This window comes from Gossypium hirsutum, chromosome D04 (assembly GCF_007990345.1).
Source record: "Gossypium hirsutum isolate 1008001.06 chromosome D04, Gossypium_hirsutum_v2.1, whole genome shotgun sequence".
Classification (NCBI taxonomy): Eukaryota; Viridiplantae; Streptophyta; class Magnoliopsida; order Malvales; family Malvaceae; genus Gossypium; species Gossypium hirsutum.
Window position 1 is genome coordinate 11,013,839 of NC_053440.1, and position 24,044 is coordinate 11,037,882.

At 34.5% G+C, this 24,044-nt stretch overlaps 2 protein-coding genes across 2 annotated transcripts; both read left to right on the plus strand.

Annotated features, from left to right (window-relative positions):
- The first annotated feature begins 5,942 nt into the window (after positions 1 to 5,942).
- Positions 5,943 to 14,945, plus strand: LOC107926079 (uncharacterized). The gene is made up of 18 exons (XM_016856873.2): positions 5,943 to 6,306; positions 6,991 to 7,212; positions 7,577 to 7,672; positions 8,623 to 8,675; positions 8,925 to 9,021; positions 9,116 to 9,189; positions 9,819 to 9,936; positions 10,379 to 10,492; positions 10,670 to 10,746; positions 11,462 to 11,528; positions 12,207 to 12,272; positions 12,803 to 12,910; positions 13,031 to 13,161; positions 13,355 to 13,421; positions 13,628 to 13,695; positions 13,774 to 13,849; positions 14,194 to 14,264; positions 14,346 to 14,945. Exons 1-18 carry the CDS (start codon positions 6,157 to 6,159, stop codon positions 14,734 to 14,736), a joined length of 2,046 nt encoding a protein of 681 aa, XP_016712362.2. The 5' UTR covers positions 5,943 to 6,156; the 3' UTR covers positions 14,737 to 14,945.
- A 5,201-nt stretch (positions 14,946 to 20,146) lies between these two features.
- Positions 20,147 to 20,884, plus strand: LOC107926015 (probable membrane-associated kinase regulator 4). Its single transcript, XM_016856781.1, has one exon. The coding sequence runs from the start codon at positions 20,147 to 20,149 to the stop codon at positions 20,882 to 20,884; it is 738 nt and encodes a 245-aa protein (XP_016712270.1).
- The last annotated feature ends 3,160 nt before the right edge of the window (positions 20,885 to 24,044 follow it).

A 24,044-nucleotide genomic window follows, 5' to 3' on the forward strand; every position in this document is an offset into this window, starting at 1 on the left:
CATGTGCTGCAGGTACAGTATTGAATGTGTATGAATAATTTTTGGATTTTCCAATGTTGCATTACTTAATGTACTCCCTCCCTATGCAGGTGTTTCAGAAGATCATCCGAAAATGGATTCAGCTATGTTGGCTAGCTTGATACTGCCCACGATAAAAAGATCCTCGGACTTCAGTGCCGGTGATAATTGCCAATATCCGTAGCCAAATGGGGTACACGCCCTCTTACCGCAGGCTTGGATAGCTAAGCAAAAGGCATTGGAGAAGATGCATAGTGGGTGGGACGCCTCTTATAATGAAATATGGCAATGGTGTCAGGTGCTAGAGAGATACGTCCTAGGTGCCATCACAGACCTTCAAACGGAACATGCGTACTACAACCGATTGCTACGTGGATGCCAAGTGTTCAAACGCCTATTTTGGACCTTTAAGAAATGTCGAGACGCATTTCCGTAGTGCAAGCTGTTGGTACAAATTGACGGTACCTTCATGTTGGTAGGTACACTCATCGGTTACTGGTTGCAGTGGCACAGGACGGCGGTGGGAGAATTCTTCCAATTGCATATGCAATAACACCGGGGGAGTCGTCTGATGACTGGGATTTCTTTCTCTCTAGGTTAAGGAGGCATGTGTGCCCTCAACCTGATATCTGTGTTATTTCAGATCGGGGCGCCGGTATACTAGCTGCATTTGATGAGAGGGAAGCTTGTGGCAGCGTACACACCATAGATATTGCCTGAGACACATTGCTTCGAACTACTACAGGCATATCCATCTAAGACGGAAACGACGACAAGTGACCAAAGGATTATATGTATAATGTAATTATTTCGTTTGTCAAATTGAATTAGTTTTATTCGTAGAAGGGGTATAAAATATTCGCTATGTTCTTATATTGGTACGGGATATCTAAATGAATAAAGATCGTTTCCACTGAGATGTTTGGCAATACTTTGCAATCCAAAACAGAGAAGGCGAAGCGACCTATCCTTTGCAAACATACGTTTGCAACATAGTGGGCACAAAGCATATTACGACGGAGGCCTACGATATAGCATCTATGACGTCGAACCTGCAGAATCGCATAAAATTCTGTTCTTAAAGGAACGCGCCATCTACCGGATAACAGCGGTTGTGCGAGAGACATATTTCCATTAATGGCGGCGCTATTTCCAAAGCGAGCAGCCAACTAATGCACAAGGCCAGATGCAGGGTGGGCATGTATGGTGCAGTGAGGTAGTTCAAGAAATGAACAAGGCGAATAGCGAGGGCAAATATCATGCACGCTGTGTGTCACGATTGAGACAATTTATGGTTGCCGTGAGGGAGTTCGACAGACCCGCACCAAGGCGTTCGTTGGCGGCCCCAATACGTGTACACTTGCGAAACAGGACTGTGACTGTTGGAAGTTTCAATGATTTGTTATCCATGCGCTCATGTTATTGCAGCCTGTCAAAATCTCCGTCTGGATCCGCTGAGTTTTGTACGAAGTGACAAATTAGAAAACATGTAACAACGTATGGAGACACGTTTTCCCAGGTCCAGATGAACGTAACTGGCCACCCGTATCTCTTGCTCTTTTAAGCTGTTACCGGATAAGAATTGCGTCGCAAGCTGAAGGGTCGACCTTTTCCACTAGAATACGAACAATATGGATATCCGAGAACAGCCAGTCAACAGAAATTGTGCGGATGTGTAGGACCCAGGCCATACAAGTCGATCATGCCCTACATCGCATAGTTGAATGTAATTATAGAAGAAATTACCTTATTCATTTGTATTGATAATTGTATTAAAATTTTGTTAAATTATCAATACTACATTTCTTAATGTTAGTACCAGTCAAAACATTTTACGAAATCCAACATTATTAAACAATTTAATTTAGGGTTTTTATTAAATAGGGTTAGCGTTTTAATTTAATTAAAAGTTAGGAATTAGGGTTTTTTAATTTAGTTAGGGTGTAGAGTTTTTAATTTTAATTAAAATAAAGGTTAGGGTTTTTATTTAAAATTAGTTAGGGTTTTTAATTAAAAGTTAGGTTATAGGGTTTTAATTTAATTATAATAAGCAGTTAGGGTTTTTTAATTTAATTAAATTAGGTTAGGGTTTTAATTAAATTATAGGTTAGGTCTAGGTTAGGGTTTAGGGTTTTAGGTTTTTAATTAAGTAGGGTTTAGGGTTTTTAATTTAATTAAAATAAGGTTAGGGTTTTTAATTTAATTATTAGGTTAGGGTTTTAATTAAGTAGGTTAGGGTTTTTAATTAAATTAAATTAGGGTTTTTAATTAATTAGGTTAGGGTTTTTAATTTAATTAAATAGGTTAGGGTTTTTAATTTAATTAGGTTAGGTTAGGGTTAGGGTTTTTAATTAAGTAGGGTTTAGGGTTTTTAAATTAAATAGGTTAGGTTTTTAATTTAATTAAATTAGGGTTTTTAATTAAGTAGGGTTAGGTTTTTAATTTAATTAAATAGGTTAGGGTTTTTAATTAATTAGGTTAGGTTAGGGTTTTTAATTTAATTAAATTAGGTTAGGGTTTTTAATTTAATTAAGGTTAGGGTTAGGGTTTTTAATTAAGTAGGGTTAGGGTTTTTAATTTAATTAAATAGGTTAGGGTTTTTAATTAATTAGGTTAGGTTAGGGTTAGGGTTTTTAGGTTTTTAATTTTAATTTAAAAAGTAGGTTAGGGTTTTTAATTTAATTAAGAGTTAGGTTAGGGTTTTTTAATTTAATTAAGTAAGGTTAGGTTAGGGTTTTTTTAATTTAATTTAAAATTAGAGTTAGGGTTTTTAATTATTAATTAGGATTAAGGTTAGGGTTTAGGTTTGAATTTAATTTAATTAAAAGTAGGGTTAGGGTTTTAATTTAATTATTAATTTAGGTTAGGGTTTTTAATTTAATTAAATTGGTTGGTTAGATTTTTTTTAGTAGGTTAGTTAGGTTTTTTTATTAAATAAGTTGGTTTTTATTTAATTGTTAGTTTAGTTTTTATTTAATTAATTAGGTTTTTATTAAGTAGGGTTAGGGATTTTAATCAAATAATGTCAAAATAACTCGAAAAAATTCTATTTGTATTACATCGTCATAAACTTCTAATTCATTACATCAAATGATTAATTTTAATACGGTAATCAATGTCTATGACCGGAGGATTCAGTTCCACATGGCGGCCGTCGACGGTTTCGCGCTGGATTCCTCCTTTCTCTAGCTTCCAGCGCGGTGTTGTTCTCCGGTGGGGATTCTGGTTCTTCCGGTTCGGCATCTGGTTGTCGGACTTGGGACGATGATCCACCTTCAAAGAATAGTGTATGTGGAGGTGTTTGCATAATGAACGGCGACGGAGTTTGAAAGCCATGCGTTGCTGCGATTGGTAAAAGGAGAGCTCTCCGACGGCCCCCCTTGCGACCCCTCCTGCGCCGATGCCTAGTTATCGGTGGTCCGCTCGGCATTACAGGAAATGGAGCTAATCCGGGCATTTGGGTCCAACCTGCCATAGGATTCGGAAAAGGATACATGTACGGGTTAGGGTACATATAAGGGCTAGGAAACATACCTGGCATCATAGGGAAAGGTGAATGCGTGGGTATCATCTGTTGAATTGCTGCGCCAGGTGACTGCGTTGGTGCTCTCGTTGGGGACGGTGATTGCATGGTCGCTGATGATGAACCGGGTGAATGTCTGGGCCTCGTTGAGGGGCTGCCCTCGTAGTTTTGTCCCCTTGGATTTTGAGGCCCGCACATTTCCCTTCCGACACGTATTTGCCACCGCCTCTCCTCCGGCGTAAGTAAATACGGCTTCCCATGGGCCCTAAACCATGGCATGTATTCTGGAACGCACGCTAACTCGGAAACGATGATTGGTTCCCGAGTAGGTAGATATTCATTCCGATTTTCCCACATTTCTGTGTACACTGACCAGTACAACGGCCAATCCGTACCTAATAGCCGAAGGTCGATTTTGTGGTGCTCGTCAAACTCCTCAGGGTCCGCAGGGATCGGTTGTCTACATCCAAACTGTCGTAGGACTCTGTCTGTCTGGTGGGGCTCCACGGTTGCATAGTTGATCAACACCACTTTCACGTGCCAAGCGTTCGGATTTTGTAAAACTCTTCCGGGATTACTGCCCAGACTACCGGATCCTCGTATGGTGTCCATTGAAACTACATGAACATGATAGAAATATTACATATATACATAATACTAAATACTAAATATCAATCCACTAGCGAATGTATGGAAATATCTATTTGCAATAATACTTACTTCTGCTTCCGAGCGTTGCTCCAATAAAAGCCGTATATCTTCAAGTTCAGTCGGTATTTCACGATAACTTGCCGGATGGTTCCACCTAATTAAATAAATTTTTAGCATTCTTTTATTCTTACAAAATCTACATATCAATTTCAAAGTGTAATATAAAATTTACCTCGTTACGAGTGGGAATGTATATGGGTGGTTCACTCGAGGACGTAGAAATGGAAAGCGAAACCGTACCCATGATTGCAGTAGTGACAGGCAACCTCCGATTTTTGCTCTCCTCGGTTTGGTCGCCCCGCACATCTCCCGATATAATGTTGCCAAGACGGCAGACCCCCAACTAAATTCACCGGCTGCTCTAAAATCAACGAGTTTTAGCAGCCACCTTAGATGTACACGGCTCCGTGATGTGTCGGCCATGAGATAGCCTCCAATTATTTGAAGAATGTATGATCGAGCATATTGGATTCTTTCAATCTCGGTTGAATTTTCATTCAGACCGGGGAAGGTGGCACGTAACCAGCCCATCTCCACCTTACCTCCATCCATTTTATCCGGAACGACGCCCAAAAGCTCGTAGCACACCGCCTCCCAATTGCTAGATTGGGCAGACCCGGTCACTGGTGCCCATCCACCGGCAATCCCAAATGCAGATGGACATCTTCTAGAGTGATAGTGCACTCTCCACATGGAAGATGAAATGTGTGCGTCTCAGGTCTCCACCTCTCGATCAACGCACTGATCAGTTTCGGCTCCAACTTGCATCCCCGGCCTACCGTCGCCACGTGCCAAAATCCCGCTTCCCGCAGGTAGTTCTCTACTAACGGTGATGGAGCATGCATATTCCGAATATTGCATTCCAATACCCGATCTTCGGCCTTTTATAACAAAAAAATATATTAATAAATATCTAAAAATACATAAATAAAAATATCTTAAAAAAATTTTAAAATTTAAATTTAATACTTACCATGTTCATTTGCTCCACTGATATGTGATTCCTATCAAGACGAATCAATGATCCGGCCATTGTTGAAAATATTAAAAATTTTAAAATTATTTAAAAAAAATAAAAAATTTTAAAATTTTCTTAAAAAAATGAAATTTAATGGAAAAAGAAATTTAATATGGATTTGGAGATTTTTTGAAGGAAATTGAGAGGATTTTGGAAGGAATTTGAGAGTTTGAGAGAATTTTAGAAGGAAATTGATAGAAATTTTAAAGGGAATTGAGAGAAATTTTGAAAGAAATTGATATTGAATTTGTTTGTGAAAATAAAATGGGTGGGGGGTTTATATAGTAAAAAAAAATTGACCGTTTGGGGGGGGCAACAGTCAATTTTTTGACTGTTGGGCACTGTTCACGCGTGCGTCCACATCGCGTCCACGTCAGCGCGACCTGCTTTCGGGGAAATGGCCCGATTTTGGGGGAAATGGCCCAATCCGGTAAATAATTAAAAAACCGACCTATTTCGATAATTTTATAAAAAATTTGGCCTTTTTTGGTAAATCCCTCTAACGTTGCAGCATCCTGAAAGTTGTAAATTAAAATTAAAATTTTATTTAATATAATAAAATATAAATAACTTATTTAAAACCCTTAATAAATTGATAAAATTTAGAGAAAAATGAGAAGAAAAAAACGGGACTTTTAAAGACAGACAAGACTGGTAGGAGGAGGTTGCGTACGAAACGGCGTCGCAACGTTTTAAAAAGTCAACGTCCGAACTTGGTTTTCTTTTCTTCGTCGTCGTTCAAATTACAGACAAAAAGAAATTAAAACAATTTTCCCCATTTCTCTCTTCTTCAAACTCCAAAACCCTGATAATTCCTTGGAGAAAGAAAAATAAATAAACCGAATCGCATTAATCGATTCAGAGGCGAGAGAGGGAAAGAAACGAGATGTCGTGGCTGAGAACGGCGGTGAACAAAGCGGTAGAGGTTGGGAACAAGAATAACCTTACTCGAAACTTCAGGAACTACGCCGATACCGTTGTTCATCATGCTGGTCAAGCTGTCGCTGAAGGAGCTAAACTCTTGCAAGATCGCATTGTACTTTCGTTTTTTTCAATTTAAAAATATAATTTTATTGTTCCTATTATTTATTTGCATGTTGAAGTGTAGAGATTCTAATTTGAGACTGAATTTTAGTTAGTATGAAAGGTTTGCATGTTGAACTTTTGTTGTACCTTTTTTTTTTGTTATTTAGAATTTTGGAGTAACTTTTAAGACACTGTTTTGTTATCTTTAAATTGCAAGAATGTTAGTTTTTATTTCCAATTAGTTTTTGATTTTTCATTCAGAGGATAATGAATTATACGTAGTACTGTAAAAAAAAGAAATCAAAATGAGATTACATTTGTATTATAATTTCATGAGTTGGCTCTGGTGATTTCCCTTCCAAAAATGGATAGGAAAACATTTAGTCTAATTTCAATTTTGACACTGACATGTAAACTAGCAGTAGTTCTTTTTGGCCATTTTTTAGGGGAAGGGAGGGGGGTGTCCTGGGTTTGAACCCCGGACCTGATATCAACCAGGACATGAAATCAACACCAGTGGCTTAGTTAGAGCTTTCTGATCTAGTCGTTTATCATATTAAAAACAGCTAGCATTCCTTATCTTGAGTTAATGTACTACTACATTTTGTTCTGTTTAGGCATAGAAATTCTTTCTCCTGTTGTGGATATCTTGTAATATTACTATCTGGCTTGCTTAAGTTGTATGCTTATGCAGGCATCTCGGAATGTCAGGAGTGTAAAGCAAACTGTCAAAAGATTAGAGGAAGCAGCAATATCTTGTAGGGGTTCTGAGAGAGTTATGCTGCTGAGAAGTTGGTTGATTGCACTCAAAGAAATTGAGAAGTTAGCCAGTTCATCATCTGAAGGCAGTCAAAAGAGCCTTGGGCAAATTCTTGCTTCTGAAGATGAAAGGGAGAACCCTAAAAGAACATCTATGGTGAGTTCTTCCTTTATGTTAGTGAAAATCAAATTTAAGTGTCTTATGCCTTGCTTTACTTATTGAGTAGTAAATGATATGTCTAAGACTTTCAGTTAAATATCTGCTCAACAAGAGGAAAAGGTAGGTCCATTTTTCCAAATAGTCTGCTGCAAATTATGTATTCTTTCATGACTTAGGTTAAAGATTACCTTATCATCGTTCCACATATTTTCCTTTAAAGTGTTTTATGTCAGTTGGATTTTGAAACTATTGATGTTGATGGATGGTTGTAAGTTGCGTGCCTGAAATAAGCTGGCATGTTCAATATTCATGAGTGTCTTGTTGTATCTGATATCTTGTGGTTCTTCTTAATAATCTATAGGTCTTGTATTATGACTCTGATATTGGGGGTGCACCAATGGATTTTAGAGAGGTTTTTCTTCAGAGCCAGGCTTTGGAGGGCATAACAGTATCTATGGTATGATTTTGCATCTTGGTCATTTGTGTTCTTATTTTTCTTTTGATCAGTAATGTGTTTTTCACTAATTCTGTAGAGGATTAGCATTATATGATGGTTTAGAAAAATCAATATTTCAGATTATTGTGGATCTTAATCTTACCCAGGAAAATGATAAAAAAGTCAAACATGATTTAAATAAAGAAAGATAGAAATTGACATTATCATGAACCTGGTGAAGTTTTTGATATTGTCTATTGATTACTAATGAATTATGATTTTCCAAACAGAAACAAAATAAAGCCTAGTTCCGGCACTTCATGTACCCAGGCTGCAATGGCTTTACTGGAAATTGTCCTTAGTCTGGAGTGCTATGCAAGAAGTGGAATATTACTCTTTTATGTGTTGTCTAAATCAATCAGTTACTATCAATTCCGGTGAATTGTAAGGCTGCTTCAAGGCCTTTTATGCCTTATGCTATCAAAACAATCTATTTTTGACTACATAAAATGGGTTAGCAACAATGTGGAGATAAGAAAAGGATACAGATACGGTATATTAGAGCTCAATTTTACTACCTCAATATGACAGCATGTCATGGTTCCGTTAATTGTGCACATACCATTAAGTGCAAATTTATTGATTGAATCATCTTCGACGAACGTTACCAAAAAGCTCCAAGTCTGTTGTGTTTTATCCAATATAAGCGCATCTAAGATTTTTATAGATTTGTTATCTTTCTGTTGGAGTATCATGGATACTTCATGTAAGTTTGGTTTTCTGAAAATTTCATCTAATTATGATCAGGATTTGGAGATCTTTTTTTCATTATTAGCTAACTTTAATGAGCTAATCTTATGATAGAAAAAGCTTGTTTTGGGAAAATTCGCAAGTTGTTTGTTAAAAGTTTTATGGCTTTAGAGCGTCTGATAATTGAGATTAAAGCAGGTTGAATCTTTTGTATGGTTCAGATTATTGAAGCACCAAATGATGAAGAAATTTCTCTGCTCTTGGAGATGTTTGGGTTAGTCCTCTCATTTTAGGTCTATTGCTTTATTACATCCCGGATACCATTTTTAGAGTTAATTAAGTCTGTTCTCATTGAATATGTTGCAAAAGATGCTATTTCTCCTACCATAACATGATTTTTACAATTGATTGCTTCTTGTAGGTTTTGATTGGCTAAATATAAATAACTTATCATTATGAATATTTAACTTGAAACTTAAATTGAATTTGGCGATTGCCTTTAATTATATAATAATACTTGCAGGCTCTGCCTCACTGGAGGAAAAGAAATTCACAATGCAATAGTGAGCAGTATACAGGATCTAGCTACTGCTTTTTCTAGCTACCAAGATCAAGTGCTGGTAACCAGTCAAACCTGTTCTACATTTTAGGAAGATTTGCATTTTAGCTTCTTTCTTCTTTCTTTCCCCATCTTTTTAATATGGGACCATATAGGTTAAACGGGAGGAACTGCTTCAATTTGCGCAAAGTGCCATAACAGGATTGAAGATCAGAGCAGATCTTGTAAGGTAGTTCAAAACAAGGAGCTTCCATTTCCTGGCTTGTGTTCTGTACTTTGTCTTTTTCTCAGCTCATGCTTGTGATAATGCCGAAATCTTGTGTGTTTCTGGCATTAGTTAAGGATTTTTATTTCATAGTTTATACATATATTTTATTTTTCCTCTTGGGAATAGAGTTTTAACCTTCTAATATCTAGCTAAGATATTTCTGTTAGGCTTGAATAAAATTTACTTTTGATCATAGTTTGCACATTCCAAATTTGCATCTTGTTTAGCATAAATCTAGTTCTTCATTTTATTTTTATTTTTTTGTAAGGCTAAGGTATCCTTCATGTCCGTTTTACGGTTCACGAAGATTAATCCTTTCGGGGTTCATGGCTGCCCCTCCCAAGAATGTTGTCTCTAGGGTTCGAATTTGAGTTCTCTCCCTGGGAATGGAATGTGCCTTACTAGTGTACCCAACACTTGCCCGTTTTATTTTAAGAAATTAGGAATGTGCTGCTATCATTTTTTTTGGTTCATATTGTTGCGCAGCCACAATGTTAGCCAGAAAATTTTAGGATTTGAATGTGAAGTGGTCAATTGCCCATACTTACTAAGCAAGAGAGATTAACCTTTTCTTTGATTTCTGATGACAGAATGGAAAGTGAAGCTTCTGATCTGAAGAAAAAACTTGACCAAATGAGCACTTTGCTGAAGCTTCCAAAAGGAGGTCATGATAATGCATCTGAAACGACGACTGAAGCAACTATTGAGGTGAGCAGTGAGCTTGATTTGAGTTTACAGTCAAAATAAGCTATAGGACGTTGTTTATTGATTAAAAAATCTGTTTTAAAATCTAGTAAACAATTTCAGATATTCTTGTTTAGTTAATCTTGGGCGGGGGGGGGGGGGGGAATTGCTAGTGTGACATTATACTGGTTCATTTTTCCTTTTTATCTTGTAATTGCTTAATGCTAATTGTTTCCTTTTTCTTCATGGTTGGTTATGTGCGTAATCCTTTAAGAATTACAAATCAAATAAACCATTTTCTCTAGACAGAGCTGCACAAAAAGGAAGTAGGCACTGGGAGTTCCTACAGAAATAAAATGTTGTCTATAACTATAGCTATGTCTCCCCTAAAACAGATGCTAAACTTCCCAATATATTTTCCCCCAAAAGAAAAAATTGAAAGCTGATTATCCTATCTTTATGGTAGGATCTGAAAGTAGCAGTTGCAGAAATACGAATCCGTTCCACTTTGGAAGGAATTTTACAGAAAAAGAAGCTTGCTGTAAACAATGGAGACTCTCCTGAGATTCATGCTCAAAAGGTAGAACTTTCTTTCTATTTGGTTGTTTCTTGGTTATTGTTTTAACAAGCTTGAATATGTGTATGCAACCTGCTTTTTGTTAAACTTTGCTTCCTCTATCTAAAGAAGGATGAGTGTGTTCTGGCAAATGCAGCATTTCTTGAGGCTTCAGTTGTTTTATATTGTTTATTGGAGTAGGTTGATAAATTGAAGGTCTTATCAGAATCTCTTGCCAACTCCAGTATAAAAGCAGAGAAACGCATTTCAGATCACAGGTATATTTAAGGATTTTTTAGAGTTGTTCTAAGTAATATTTGACTTTACCAATGCTGTATTCTACTTAAATATTAATCTCCGTCTTTTCATGTGATATATTATTAAAGGGTCAGTGTGAACTAATTGATTTATTTAATTTTAACATTCAAGCATCTCATTAGATAATTCTGTTTTATGAAAAGAAAATTTGCAGTGATTATTTTCGGTGGTAAATAGTAAAAAGCAGTACTGCCTATTTTAGATGGATCCTATTTGAAAATTTTAAAGAAAGTAGAAGCATGTTGTAGAAACATGTACTCTCTATCTGGTCGACAGAATCACTGTTGCTTTAAAGGATGTCGGCTGAACTGTTTAGTGTGGTTTTATATTTCTTTTGACTTGCGTATGACCTTTGACCTAATTTTCCTTCTTGTTGATCTTATTTATCATTAATGATGAAAAGGTTAGCCTTGGGTTGCCATGCTATTTGGCAAAAGTGGTTAAGGGATCAGAACCTGTATCTGGTGATTTCATGGAGTGCTTGCCTGTAACGCTTCTACTTGTACTTCAGATAATGTCTGGATTCTGGATGAAATTCTTGAAGACAGAATACTGAAGCTAGATATAAAGCAATCTTAGTCTCATTACATCTGATTCTGTTTAAAAATCATCTAAATATTTACTTCTGAAAGGTACATGTTACATATGAACTGGTCATTGTTGTATTACTGGCAGACTTCAGAAGGAGGAGGCCTTAACTGTTCGTGTGGTCAAAGCAAATGAAGCTGATGAAAGAGAGAAGGTTGTTTACTTGTGCTGATGTGTTCTCTATGTGCCCTGCTAGATCAAAAGGAAAATCTTGTTATCTTTCAACTTTAAGTTAAGAGTACAAGATTTGAATGCTAGAATTTTTCTCTGAGCCTAATGCTACCTGTTTTCTTGCTGTCTACAATCAAGTCCAGTTTCAACTCGTGACTGGTTTGGTTAAGTCACTCTGGGGAAGAGTTTTTTCTATGCTTCCACTCATACATCTTTTATTCAGCGTCTTTAACTAGTTGATGACATTGGCAATTTTAATATAGAATATATCAAAATATTTCCTGGCTGGTTTCCTCTAACTGGCATACAAAGGAATGGTCCCATATTTTAATGAGTTCTTGCATCATGGTACTTCATAGCAGTAATACATTGTTGATTAGATGGTATTGTATGCTGTTCAAATAGCCCCCTAGGTAGCACGGTAATGTTTAGAACGTGAGACTCAACTAGGTAGTCTTATGTTTGCATCTTGAGGATGAAAAATAAATTAAGGTTTATTTATTTACTTTTGACTAAGCTTTCATTAGCATCCATAAGCAATATAAGCTTTCATCGAAACAATGAAAGCCATGCAGGTCTGAGCAATTCAGCTTGTGAGTTTTGGTGTATTTATTTGTTTTGGGTGGGAAATCTGAATTTGTCCTCAATGAATAATATCCAGGAAATAGTAGCTGAGATTTCTGAGCTCGAGAAACAAAGAGATCAACTTGAAGCAGAGCTGAAAAAGGTCTTTCTACTGCATTCTGTTTCTAGTTTCTTGTTGTCTTACATTATGGAAAATGTATACATCTTATGGAATTTGTTTTGCTTGTTTGAGTCTGATTACATACATGTATTCTATTTTGTTCCCTCTTTGACTTTTTACTTGTATAATTTCCGTTTCTTTGTTCAGCTTTCTTTTAGTTATTCATTTATTGAGATGTGATGGTATACTTTTGCTGAAGCAAATCTTTTATATACTTAATTACATTTTGGGGGTGAGTGGTGAAGTTATGTCACTAAAGCTTGTAAATTGATTACCATGAAATGTATAAGAATGGTTTTTATGAATGTTTTATTTCTTTATACTATTTAAATATTTTTTTTTTATTATAATTTGCTGCACTTGATGGGTAATGAACGGATATTATTTCCAATTATTACCTTTAGGTTTGAACCTCCTTTGGGTTCATGTTATAGAAAGTTCTCTGTGTTTAACTACCTTCTGTATATAAAGGTGGATTCTGTCCCATTACCATTTTGGTGAAATATTTGTAGGTTCATATCTCGTTGGTTGCTGCTAATGCACGTCTACACAATGTCAGGGAAGAAAGAGATCACTTCTATGAAGCTAATGATCAGATTGTTGCCCATCTGAAAACAAAGGTGGTGATTTTTTTTCTTTCCTAGTTTCTATATTTTTTTATAAAGTTGTAATGTTTATAAATTACTACATCTTGATCTTATGGTTAAAATATGTAAGAATTCTTCCTGATATATTAACAGGAAGATGAACTGTCAAAATCGATTTCTGCATGTAAAGTAGAAGCAAAAGTTCTCCATACATGGATTAATTTCTTGGAAGATACTTGGCTTCTCCAGTCCTCATATGTAGAAACTAAGAACAAGCAAGTTGTGTATGTAATCTGACATTCTTTTCTTCTGTTGAGTACAGACATTATGTTTCTCATTATCCTCCTTTATTGAAGGTTTTTCAAATTCTCTGCTTGAAGAAAGAAAATATTATGAATTCTGCTCTTAATCCTATAAATTAAACACTTAAATACTGGCCTTTTAACATTTTGGTTGATACTTGTTTGCATTTTACAGTGAGGAATTGGAGCGACATGAGGATTATTTTGTGAACTTTGCCATTACCCTTCTCTCAGCTTACAAGGTATGCAGTACATTCCGTTGGAAAAAATACTTACTTTGAGAACTTTAGCGATGGGTAGCTCTCCCTATGTTACTTGGACTTGGGTGTACGTGTCGGATACAATATATGTTCGGCATGGGTATGTTCTATTTGTTTTTTTAGTTTTTCCATGTATTTAGTGGAGGGTCATATCCCTTTGTCCTCTTGGAATTATTGTACTCTTGCAGAAAGAGCTAGGCCCTTCAATTAGCCGTATCAGTAAATTTGTAGAGAACCTGAAGAAGTTGAGTGAGAGGTAATCTACATTTCCTGAAAAATTATTCTGGCCTATATTATTTCAGTTTTTAATTCTTCTTCTTTTTCCCGAATCTAGTGCAAGAAATGATAATTCTAAAGAATCAAACCCAAGGAAACATCTTGAGGAGGAATATTTGGGTTATGAAACCAAGGTAAAAGTCTCATAACTTTTATTCTTCAAAAGGTGTCATGTCATGAGTTGCTATTATCAGCATTTATGCTCCAGATGCAGATCTCCCTCCTCCTTTTTCTTCCTTCTCTGATTCTTTCTTCTTTTAGTGGACTTTTGCACCAATGAAAAGATATATTGCTTACTTTCTGACATTTTACTAGTTTCAAGCATTTTTCATTTTAGTCCTGGGTTTTTTTAATTCCAAATTTTAAGCTTAGGAGATTTGTGAATCTAGAAGTTGTAATTGTATGCTTATTTTTCGCTCTTTAAAGAATTGGTCCTGCCTGGTTCTAGAGCTATCTGTTGACTGTTTCACCATTTCAGATTATAACAATCTTCAGTGTGGTTGAAAACTTGAGAGAGCATTTTAATGCTAAGCATGGGACAACTTCAAGGTGAGATAAAAAGCAATCCTTGCATTTTTCCAATTTACTGTAAATTAGGTTTTTAAGCCAGTCTTCCTGTCTCCTATACAGGAAAGATGATCCAAAGGTTAAAGAGCTATTTGATGACATTGAAAAGTTAAGAGTGGAATTCGAAACCATTGAAAGGCCAATTTTAGAAATGGAGACTCCAAAGGTCGATAGTCCCGATGAAAGGCCGCAGGAAATTTTATCTCCACACCCACCTCTGGAATCAACACAACCTAAACTTGATACAAAAGAGAATCCCAAAACACAACCTAAACCTGATACAAAAGAGAATCCTGAAACACAGCCGGTGCTAGATGCTGCAGCTGAACTGGCGAAGCTAGAGTCAGAGTTTGGGAAGGTTAACCAAGACTACACTTCGGAGGAGATAAGTGATTGGGAGTTCGATGAACTTGAAAGGGAGTTGATTTCTGGTGATTCTGCATCAGGTAAATAGATCAGATAAATTAACCTTGTGAAGAATGTAATTATGACATGTATCAACTATCAACTATCTACCTGCCAAAAAGCTGCATTTAAAAAAGAAACAAGCTTTTGCTGTTATTTCTGTAAATTTGGATGGGGATTTCAATTAGTTGATTCTTCTGTAAATACTTTCACTCTGTAATATGGAATTTATAGAACACATGAATCAGTATTCAGTTATGAACCTGTACAATTTACGGGATGATGTCTTCAGCCTTAAGAAAGAGTAAATTTAAAGTTGATGTGAAAGGTTCAGTATATGGAACAGATGGATGAAGCAAGAGGCAGTGGTGAACCCCATGAAAACAACATCATCCGCATTGAAAAAGGTTTCCGGATGTGTGTTTTTCATCTTTAGAATAACAAATTCATTTTGCAGGGGAGGCTCTGATGCTTTCAACACCAGGGAATGAAAGCTAGTGGGACGTGAGCTTTCCACCATAAAAAAGTCTCTTCCAAAAGGCAGGTCCAAAATGACTTAGCCAAATGGTTCTTGCTAGCAGTTGTGTTGTTACTGTAGAGGTTTTCTTTACTTTTGCTGGTGGGATGCCTGGCAATGGTGTCCCTCAGGTCAAGCTCTCTGTCAAATCCTACCCGAATCTAAGAGTTTTCCACCTTCATAATCTATTCCAAATGGTAGGGTCCAGAATGAATTAGCAAATTGGTTTTTTTTCTTAGCTTTTGATGGTGTTGTTGCTGTTTAAAAGCCAGGCAATGGTGTCACTCTGGCGAAGCTTGAAAAAAGCTCTTCTTTGTCAACTGCTGCCTGAATCTAAGAGCTTTCCACCTTCATAACCTCTCTTCTAGAAGGGAGGTTCCAAAATGACTTAGGGTGAGTTTGGATGGGCGGTGCGTTTACCTGCGGTTAGTGTAAAAACAGCGGTGGCGGTGAGATTAGATACTGTAGCGATACTGTAGCGTGAGACAAAAAGTAAACTAAACGTACCGTACCGCACCCAATCGCCCATCCAAACCTACCCTTAATCAAATGGTCATTGCTAGCAATTGGGTCGTTGCTGTTGCATTGTTTTTCTTAAGCATTTGCTGGTGCCGGCAATGGTGCCTATCTGATTGAGCTTGAAGAGGTCTCTACTTTGTCAATTCCTACCCCACTCTAAGCACCCCTGGACTCTCCATTCTTTTGGCGGGGATTCATTTGGGCTAATACTATCTTTTGCTGGTACTATTTTGGGGGGACATAAATAGTGGTGGTAACACGGCGTTATGGTCATTATTTTGGTTCATTTCATCATCAATATTCATTATAGATTTTTATTGCAACTGACACCACCCTACCCGGAACTCTCTTTTTCTGAGTGGTAGGTCATCGACGGTATTCTTTTTGTTCATACATAAACGGTACATATCTCTTGCTCTTACTTTTCCGGGACATAAATAGTCGTCGCATCCCATTATGTGTATTATTTTGTGATTTCGTTCTTTCCATCATTGCTATCTATTATAGACGTCTACTGCGATTGATTATCGCAATTACGAATAATGTGATGAACTTAATTGATGGTTGGCTCAATTAAATAATTATTAAAAGTTTACAAAAATAAAATATATATATCAAAAAACCAATTAACCAATTTAATTAGTTTTTAAGTGTAGTTTAATTGGTTTTTATCAATTCCCAAGTTAATTGGGTTGATGCTTCATTTCGGATTGGTATTTTAGTTGGTTTTTAGTCTGACTGATTAGTTCAGTTTTATTCATACAATTATGTAATAACTGTAATACGATTGAAAAGGTTTTTTTTTCCTTCACAACGTTTGATATGGCTTTTGTCCAAGTATTTTTCCATGTGAGGGAGTTTCAGTCTGCCAAGTTTACAATCAAACTTGGCATGAAATCGTGGCGCAATGACATGAGAAATCCTCATATTCGACAATAGCACATCCATCAAACAGTTGTTATTTGAGTTGTATTTTGATTTAAGTAATGTTTTCCATTTTCTTTGTGTTTGTTCCACGAACGGAAAATTACTTTATTTATTTTTTCAAGAAATGTGTGACATTTTTTTGACAACTGAAATAATGGAAAAGTATTGAAATCAAGATAGTCAGGGTTGGTCTACTGATATGTATTGGTTGGTACCGACGTATTACGGTTGTACCGTTTTGGGTTATCAATATTTTTAAATATTCTTCATACATATATTAATTTCTTGATAGATTATATATTTAAATATTTATATATATAGCCTAATTTTTTAGTTTCTTAACAAAGTATATATTATTTATATATATACATGTAATTATATCTCAATTAAATTCATATAAATATATTTATATGTAATATAAATTTTACAATTAGTAATCACGTTCAATAGTTTAATTTAATACCTTTAATTTTAAATATAATTATAGGAAATCTAAAATGGTTAAAATAAAAAATTTAAAATACATTTTAAAATATCAAAATCTTATACCAACTAGTACGGATCAGTATGTACCGGTATAACCAGTATTGATTAAAACACACCAAAATGATCGAAATGTACTTGAATTTTGACCAGAACAGGACATAGACTATTTGATAAGGGTTTAGAATTAAAATTATATACATTGACAAATACAATTAATATCGATGCGATACAGACTATCATGATTAAAATCCCTTTTTGAAGAAAAAAAAGTGTAATAATTGTATGTACAGAACATTAACTTATATTACATTAGATTTTAACAATGGAAAATATCAAGATTCCATTTCTCAAATAATAAGGCAATGCATTTATCATAATTGTTGAAAAGAAAGAACTCAAATCATTATTGTTGTTGTCGCTTGTTTATCATAGTTGTCATGTCCCGTCTCAACATAGCAATATCTAACCTTGTTTCTTGTTGGTAACATACAATTTTTCTTTACAAAACCCAAGAGGGCTCCCAAATAAATCAATATATATATATGTACAACATAAAACACTGTACCTATACAAGCTTCCAAGACATGTACTTGCATTCGTCTTTATTCTTCGCTATAAGAAATGCCATTTTGCTATAATTAATCTTAATTGAAATCGGAAAAAAAAGGAAAATATAAAAGAATCCAAGGACTAAATTTTAAATCTCCCATTATATTGGATGGGAGCTGAGCAATGATTCTTCTTAAATAGATTGATCTGGGTTGTATTATTATTTGTTAGTTATTTAAATTTAATTATAAATGTTATTTAAAATAATATTTTAATATTATAGTAAATAATTATATGAGTTTTTTATAACTAAATACAACTTTGATACAAAGTGTTTTGGAGCCACTAGTGGAATTTAGAGGGTGTTTGGGTGCTTAATTTGGAGGTTAATTAGGAGAGTTGAGTGCTTGGACTCTTCATGGAGATGGAGGCAACTTATATAGAAGAACTTGGTATGGACCCTTTTGAATACATGTCCTATCTTGTAGGGTCGATAGTAGAGTTATGAATAGTTGATAGTAGATTCATGGAGTGCTTTATTAAGGTGCAGCTAGTTAGTAATAGAATTATGTAAAAACAATATATGACAAGAGAAATATTTAAGTGAATCTTAATGTGATTCGGTGACGATTCATGTGATAAGTATTTAAAAACTTTTAACTGAGCAAACCCTTCCTTAATACAAAAAGATGAGTTAACGAGAACTTCGGAGGAAGGTGGTTACATAGAATAAAAAAGGAAACAAATAAAAAAAATTGAGACAGCGACCTCCATTGAAGTGGTATGGTGAGGAAACAAGTTGGAAAAGATGAATAGGTAGAAACATTTGTTGAGATGTTTTTTCCTTGGGGTTTGTTTATTCATAAAACAAAAACACATACAACCACTCCAAAGTATTTAGATTTGTTTTTTGGGCTTGATTGCAGAATATATTGTTTAGTGGGTAATAGTGGGGAGTGAAGGAGGGAATAATGCAAATCAACAAAAACAAAACACATACAAAAAGAAATAAAAATTTATTTATTTTAAAAAAAAGTGTGTTGAGTTATGATTGGGTGTTGTCGTCCACAATTTCTTATCTGTATTCTCATCCATCATTCAAGTGCTCATCATGTATTCTTTTCGACAACTCATGTACTCTTTCATCCTCTTCTATTTATTATTTAACTAGTATCTTTATATTAATTAAAATATAATTTATTTTTAATTTAATATTTAAAATCTTTAAAAAAAATAATGACACATAGAAAAATATATGTTAAAAATGAAAAAAAATTAAAATATTATTATTTAAAATAATTTTAAAGTTTTTTGGGTATATGACTGATTTTTTTAATTTATATATTAATTAATTTCTTATATAATTGTAAAAGAGATAATATTAATTTTAATATATTAAAATTATCATTATAGTTTAAATTATTTAAGAGATAATAGATAAACTTTATATATATTAAAATTAAAAAAAATTCCTAACCCATGCACCTCTAGAGAAACAAAATTAATTAGTAAATTGAAAAAGTTATTTAAATTTCCTAAAATATTGAAAGAATATATAATTACAAAAGAGAAATTTTTTTTAAAGCTTTTTAGTTTTTTTTCATATTTTTGAAAATTTTTATTTTTGTTTTTGTTTTCTTACATAAAAAATTATATAAAAATTTTACATTTTATCTAATTCTTTTAAATGTTACTTAAAATTTTAAAAAATATTTATTTAAAATTAATATAAAAGATATAATAATTCAACCTAAAAATTACACATATGTCATTAAAAAAAGTTATGTACATCAGACCTTATAATATAATCTATACATATAATGTAATTTTAAATTTAAAAAAACACTAAAAGGACAGGTTAATGACTAAAATGAATGCAAGGAAGCTGAAGTTTGTATAATCACTTATAAAATGTGAAAATCAATTTATTGAATTGACAACCAAATTGAGAAGAATGAAGAAAAAGAGAATTGAGAAATGGGATGATTTGAAGGAGAGAGATGTGGATTACTTGAATCCCCAATAACAAACCAACTCAAAAATAAAACAAACCCCTGAAATCCAGTAAAACCCAACTTTAGCTGTTGGATCCCACTTTTTATTGTCATCATTACTCTTACACTACTTTTTTTATTCATTTTCCACACATTCCTGATTCCACTGCTTTTCAATAATGCACACTCTTTTGTCTTACTCCTAAATTAAATTCATTGGAAATATGTGGGGAGCTAAATCAGAATCATGGTTTCCCACATATCCAAAGTCAACCCAGAGGACCGCACATACTTAAATTTAAACAAGAGTGAAACCTGGGGCATTGAAAGTTTGTCCAACCCCAACAATATACACAACACTCAGTTGATAAAGTATTGCATATATACACCCTCTGTCGCCATCGCTTTTTTGTTGCCTAAACTCCATTGCCTCTCCTCCTCACGAAGCTCTGCTTAAGCTTCTGAAAATGGCGGCACTAAGCCACTTCTCAAATAACCTTGAAGAGGAAGAAGAGGATGAATACATTGACATGGAAGTGAGCTCACGTTCTAAGAACATGGTCTCCAACCCCATAAGCAGAGAGTTCGAGTTCCAAATGTCTTCAGTTTCCATTGAAAAAGAGCCCACAAATTCCCCAGCTGATGAGCTTTTTTACAAGGGGAAACTCCTTCCTCTTCACCTTCCTCCTCGCCTGCAAATGGTGCAAAAATTGCTGCAAAACTCCATTACCGAACCTCACAAGAAAGACATCTCACCTTCCGAGTCTAGTGGAGATCAGCTGGAGCATTCAAATGGCGGAAGTAGTGAAAACCCGAAGAAATCATGGACCAAAAAGCTTAAGCAGATAAAGCAATCCTCCATCGGTTCAAAGCTGAAGAAGGCTTCTAGGGTTTATCTCAGATATTTATTTGGTAATTATAAATCAACAAAGAAAGCTCCATTAGAGCAAGACATGAGTGGAAATGCACATAGAAGATCGTTTTCAATGGCCAGCAAACGCCATTCATCTGGATCTTCAAATGGACAACAGCATTTGCTGGTTCTTAAACGAAGCAGCAGTGTAAACGCAGAGATGGAGAGCCCCATTCAAGGAGCCATTGCACATTGCAAGCAGTCTCAGCAGGCATGGGTTAGGTCAAGAAGAACAGTTAGCGAAGTTGGGGTGTTCTCATTTTCAGTTTCAGACATGAAATGCAGTTGGTGAAGATGAAGAGAGGCCCCACATTTGCAGTTCATCATTTTTGTCTTATGTTTCCCTACTTTCTGATTTTAATTCCACGACAAAAGATTTTCAACAAATATTTCTCCATTCCTCATACCATGGGCCTTATTAGGCCTATAGTCTAATGTTATTGGGTTGTGGCCTGCTTTGGTCGGACCAAGTGAGTGGGTGAAAACTTATTTTCATGCAAATTTATGTTAGGGGGACTCGTTGATTGGATCAATGTAAGTTGTCTGTGCTACAACTTGTTCCGGATAAACCTGTTTGGGTTAAAACATTCCGTGCTCAAATTTTGTGATGAGATTTCTTCTTCTTCTTTTTTAAACATAAATAGGTAAACACCAATACGAAGACTTCGTCGTAATCCTGCTACCATGAATGGCATTTGATTTTTGAACCAAAAAACAAAATATTCCATGAATTCCTCTATTGCCTTGTAGGGTTTGGGCATGAGCTCATATTATACCCTCTCTGCATATCATCTTCGACACCTTCATTAGAACCAAGACCAATTGACATTTGACACCTGTATTAGAGCACTTCAATCATGATGAGTAAATCATCACTTGTTAAGCTACCCTTTACTGTCACATCGCCAATTTAAAGGGTCACATTACTCCTCCTAAGGAACAAAGAAGTGACTCATACACCAATAAGATGTGTAATGACCCGATTTTAAGTGATGAAAAATGCGATTTCGAAATCTCATTTTTGTAAATCGAGTTTGTAAAGGCGAAATATAAAGTTTAATAAAGATATTAAGAAAATATATAGATCAGTTAAGTAATCTAAATAAGAAAATAGTTAATTAAAGCTCAAGGATTAAATTGTAAAATTCTAATCGCTATATAGTTTTAATTCAAAAAATGCATGGGGACCTAGATAACAATTACCTAAAGTGCCTAAATGGTTATTAAACCATTATTTTTATGTTGTTAGTGGAGAATGATGATGAAACTACTAAGCTTTCATAATCCCAAATAGTAATTAATATGCTTTAATTAAATGAATTTAGTTAAACTAATTAAGGTTAACTAACCCTAATCTAAGTATATATATTAAGCTAAGTGGAAGGTTTTCATCTTCTTTCTTTAATTCAAACCGTACAAGCTTACGAAGAAAGAAGAAAACTCAAGCTTGGTTCAAAACATTCGGCTATTAAATTGTATAAGGTAATTAAGCTAAATTCATGAAATTTTTATTTAGCTAGCCCATGTATAAATTTGTTCAATTGTTAAGTTCTTAGCAAGTTACTGTTATAGAGAAATTGACTAAATAGGCTTGAATTTGATAGTTAATAAGCTTGGATCATGATAAGGACTAAATTGGAAATCTAATTAAGCTTGCTAGGTAACTTTGTAACATTAGGGACTAAATTGAATAAATTGAATCAATTGAAAAATTTCATGAAATTATGTTATATATAAAAAGTATAAGGCCCCTAATGAAACAATGTGAAATCAGATTTTAATCCGATGTTAGATATTGGAAAATATGTGTATCTCGAATATAGAAACTAAATTGAATAAAATGAAAAATATGTTTGGTTATGTATTTGAATGTTAATTGGATGTAAATTGATGTTGTTTCTATTATTGAATTATCAAATATAGCTAAAGATGAAGTCAGACTGTCACGAGGGAAAGGAAAGTTAAGAGTCATTGACGAATAACGACAATTTCGGTTTGTACTTTTATTATTCGAGTTCAATGTATATATGCATGATTGTTGCTTATTAACTATTAAGGTAAGACTATTACTGTAACATTCCTAGCTTATCCCGATTGTCGGGAATGAGCTACAGAATGATACAATACAAAACGTGATAGTTTTAGACATTCAACGGATAAATTGAATCAGAAATCATTACCATCATATGAGTCATTCAGTACAAATTAAAATTTTTCGAGCTTTATACGAGATTTCGTAAGCTCAAACATTGACTCGAAATCTAATAAGAACCAAACTACAAAGATTTCAAAAGTTCAGAATGACATCGTGATGTGAGGGAGTTCCTCATCGTGGCGTCGCCAAAATAGTTTGTCACATCACGATGTAAGTCCGTTCGACGTTGTGATGTCACTCATTGTTTGGCCTTGTTGAAATGACGGGGTTTCTCGTCTCAATGTGACATTACAAGCCTTTTCTCGTCGGGATGATCACCATACAATGTTGCGATGTGAATCCTGTTTTTGGTATTTTAAGGTCATTTAACACTTATTTCATATCATCTTTCAAAATAGCCAAAGGGGTGCATTAAACACAACCTATACCTGCTCCAAACATATCAAATTCATACTAAACACACCATTTGAACATATTTTTGAACATCTCAACCAATATGCCACAATTGGCAACAATTCGCAACAAAGATACATGAATCAATCCAAACCATTCCACCTATTTATACCATGTCATATCACTTATCCATTCAAAACAACAAGTTAAATCAAGCATTCCAAACTCATTATAAATACATATCCATATATGCATATTAATATACCAATACTTTAAACATGGGCAAATTAACATCATCATAAGTGCTCAAAATCAACTATGCCTCAAACATGTTTAACATTACAAACAACTTGACACTCCTAAGTACATACCACATATAATTGAGTCAAAATGATTAAAAGGCTACCAAAACGAGAGATGGATAGTGTGAGCTCCAAAGTGATCTAACCATCATACTCCACGGTTAGAAATCTACAATAAGTCAAATCAACAGTAAGTATATCAAGTACTTAGTAAGTTCATATGATATTTAACTAAAATTACCTAAGTATTATATCATTTAATCAATAGGAATTCAAATATGCGTAACGTTATAATCCTTTGATATCTGTAAAACTATTTGTACAATTTCACAAAACCATCATGAAATTTACATATTAGTACAATAATCTCAAAGTGTTTAGATCACATATATATACCATATAGTGCTATACCATTTCAACTGATACGATATTAAAACCATGTCAACCAAGTTTCTTATTAGATTTTTCAACCATTTCTTTTATCAATTTGTCTATATCTTTGCCGGAGAACTATGATAATTTAGTTTCAGATATTCAGGATTGAATTGCTCACACAAGCGATAACATATAATTTGCTCACACAAGTTGTATAACTCAGGTTT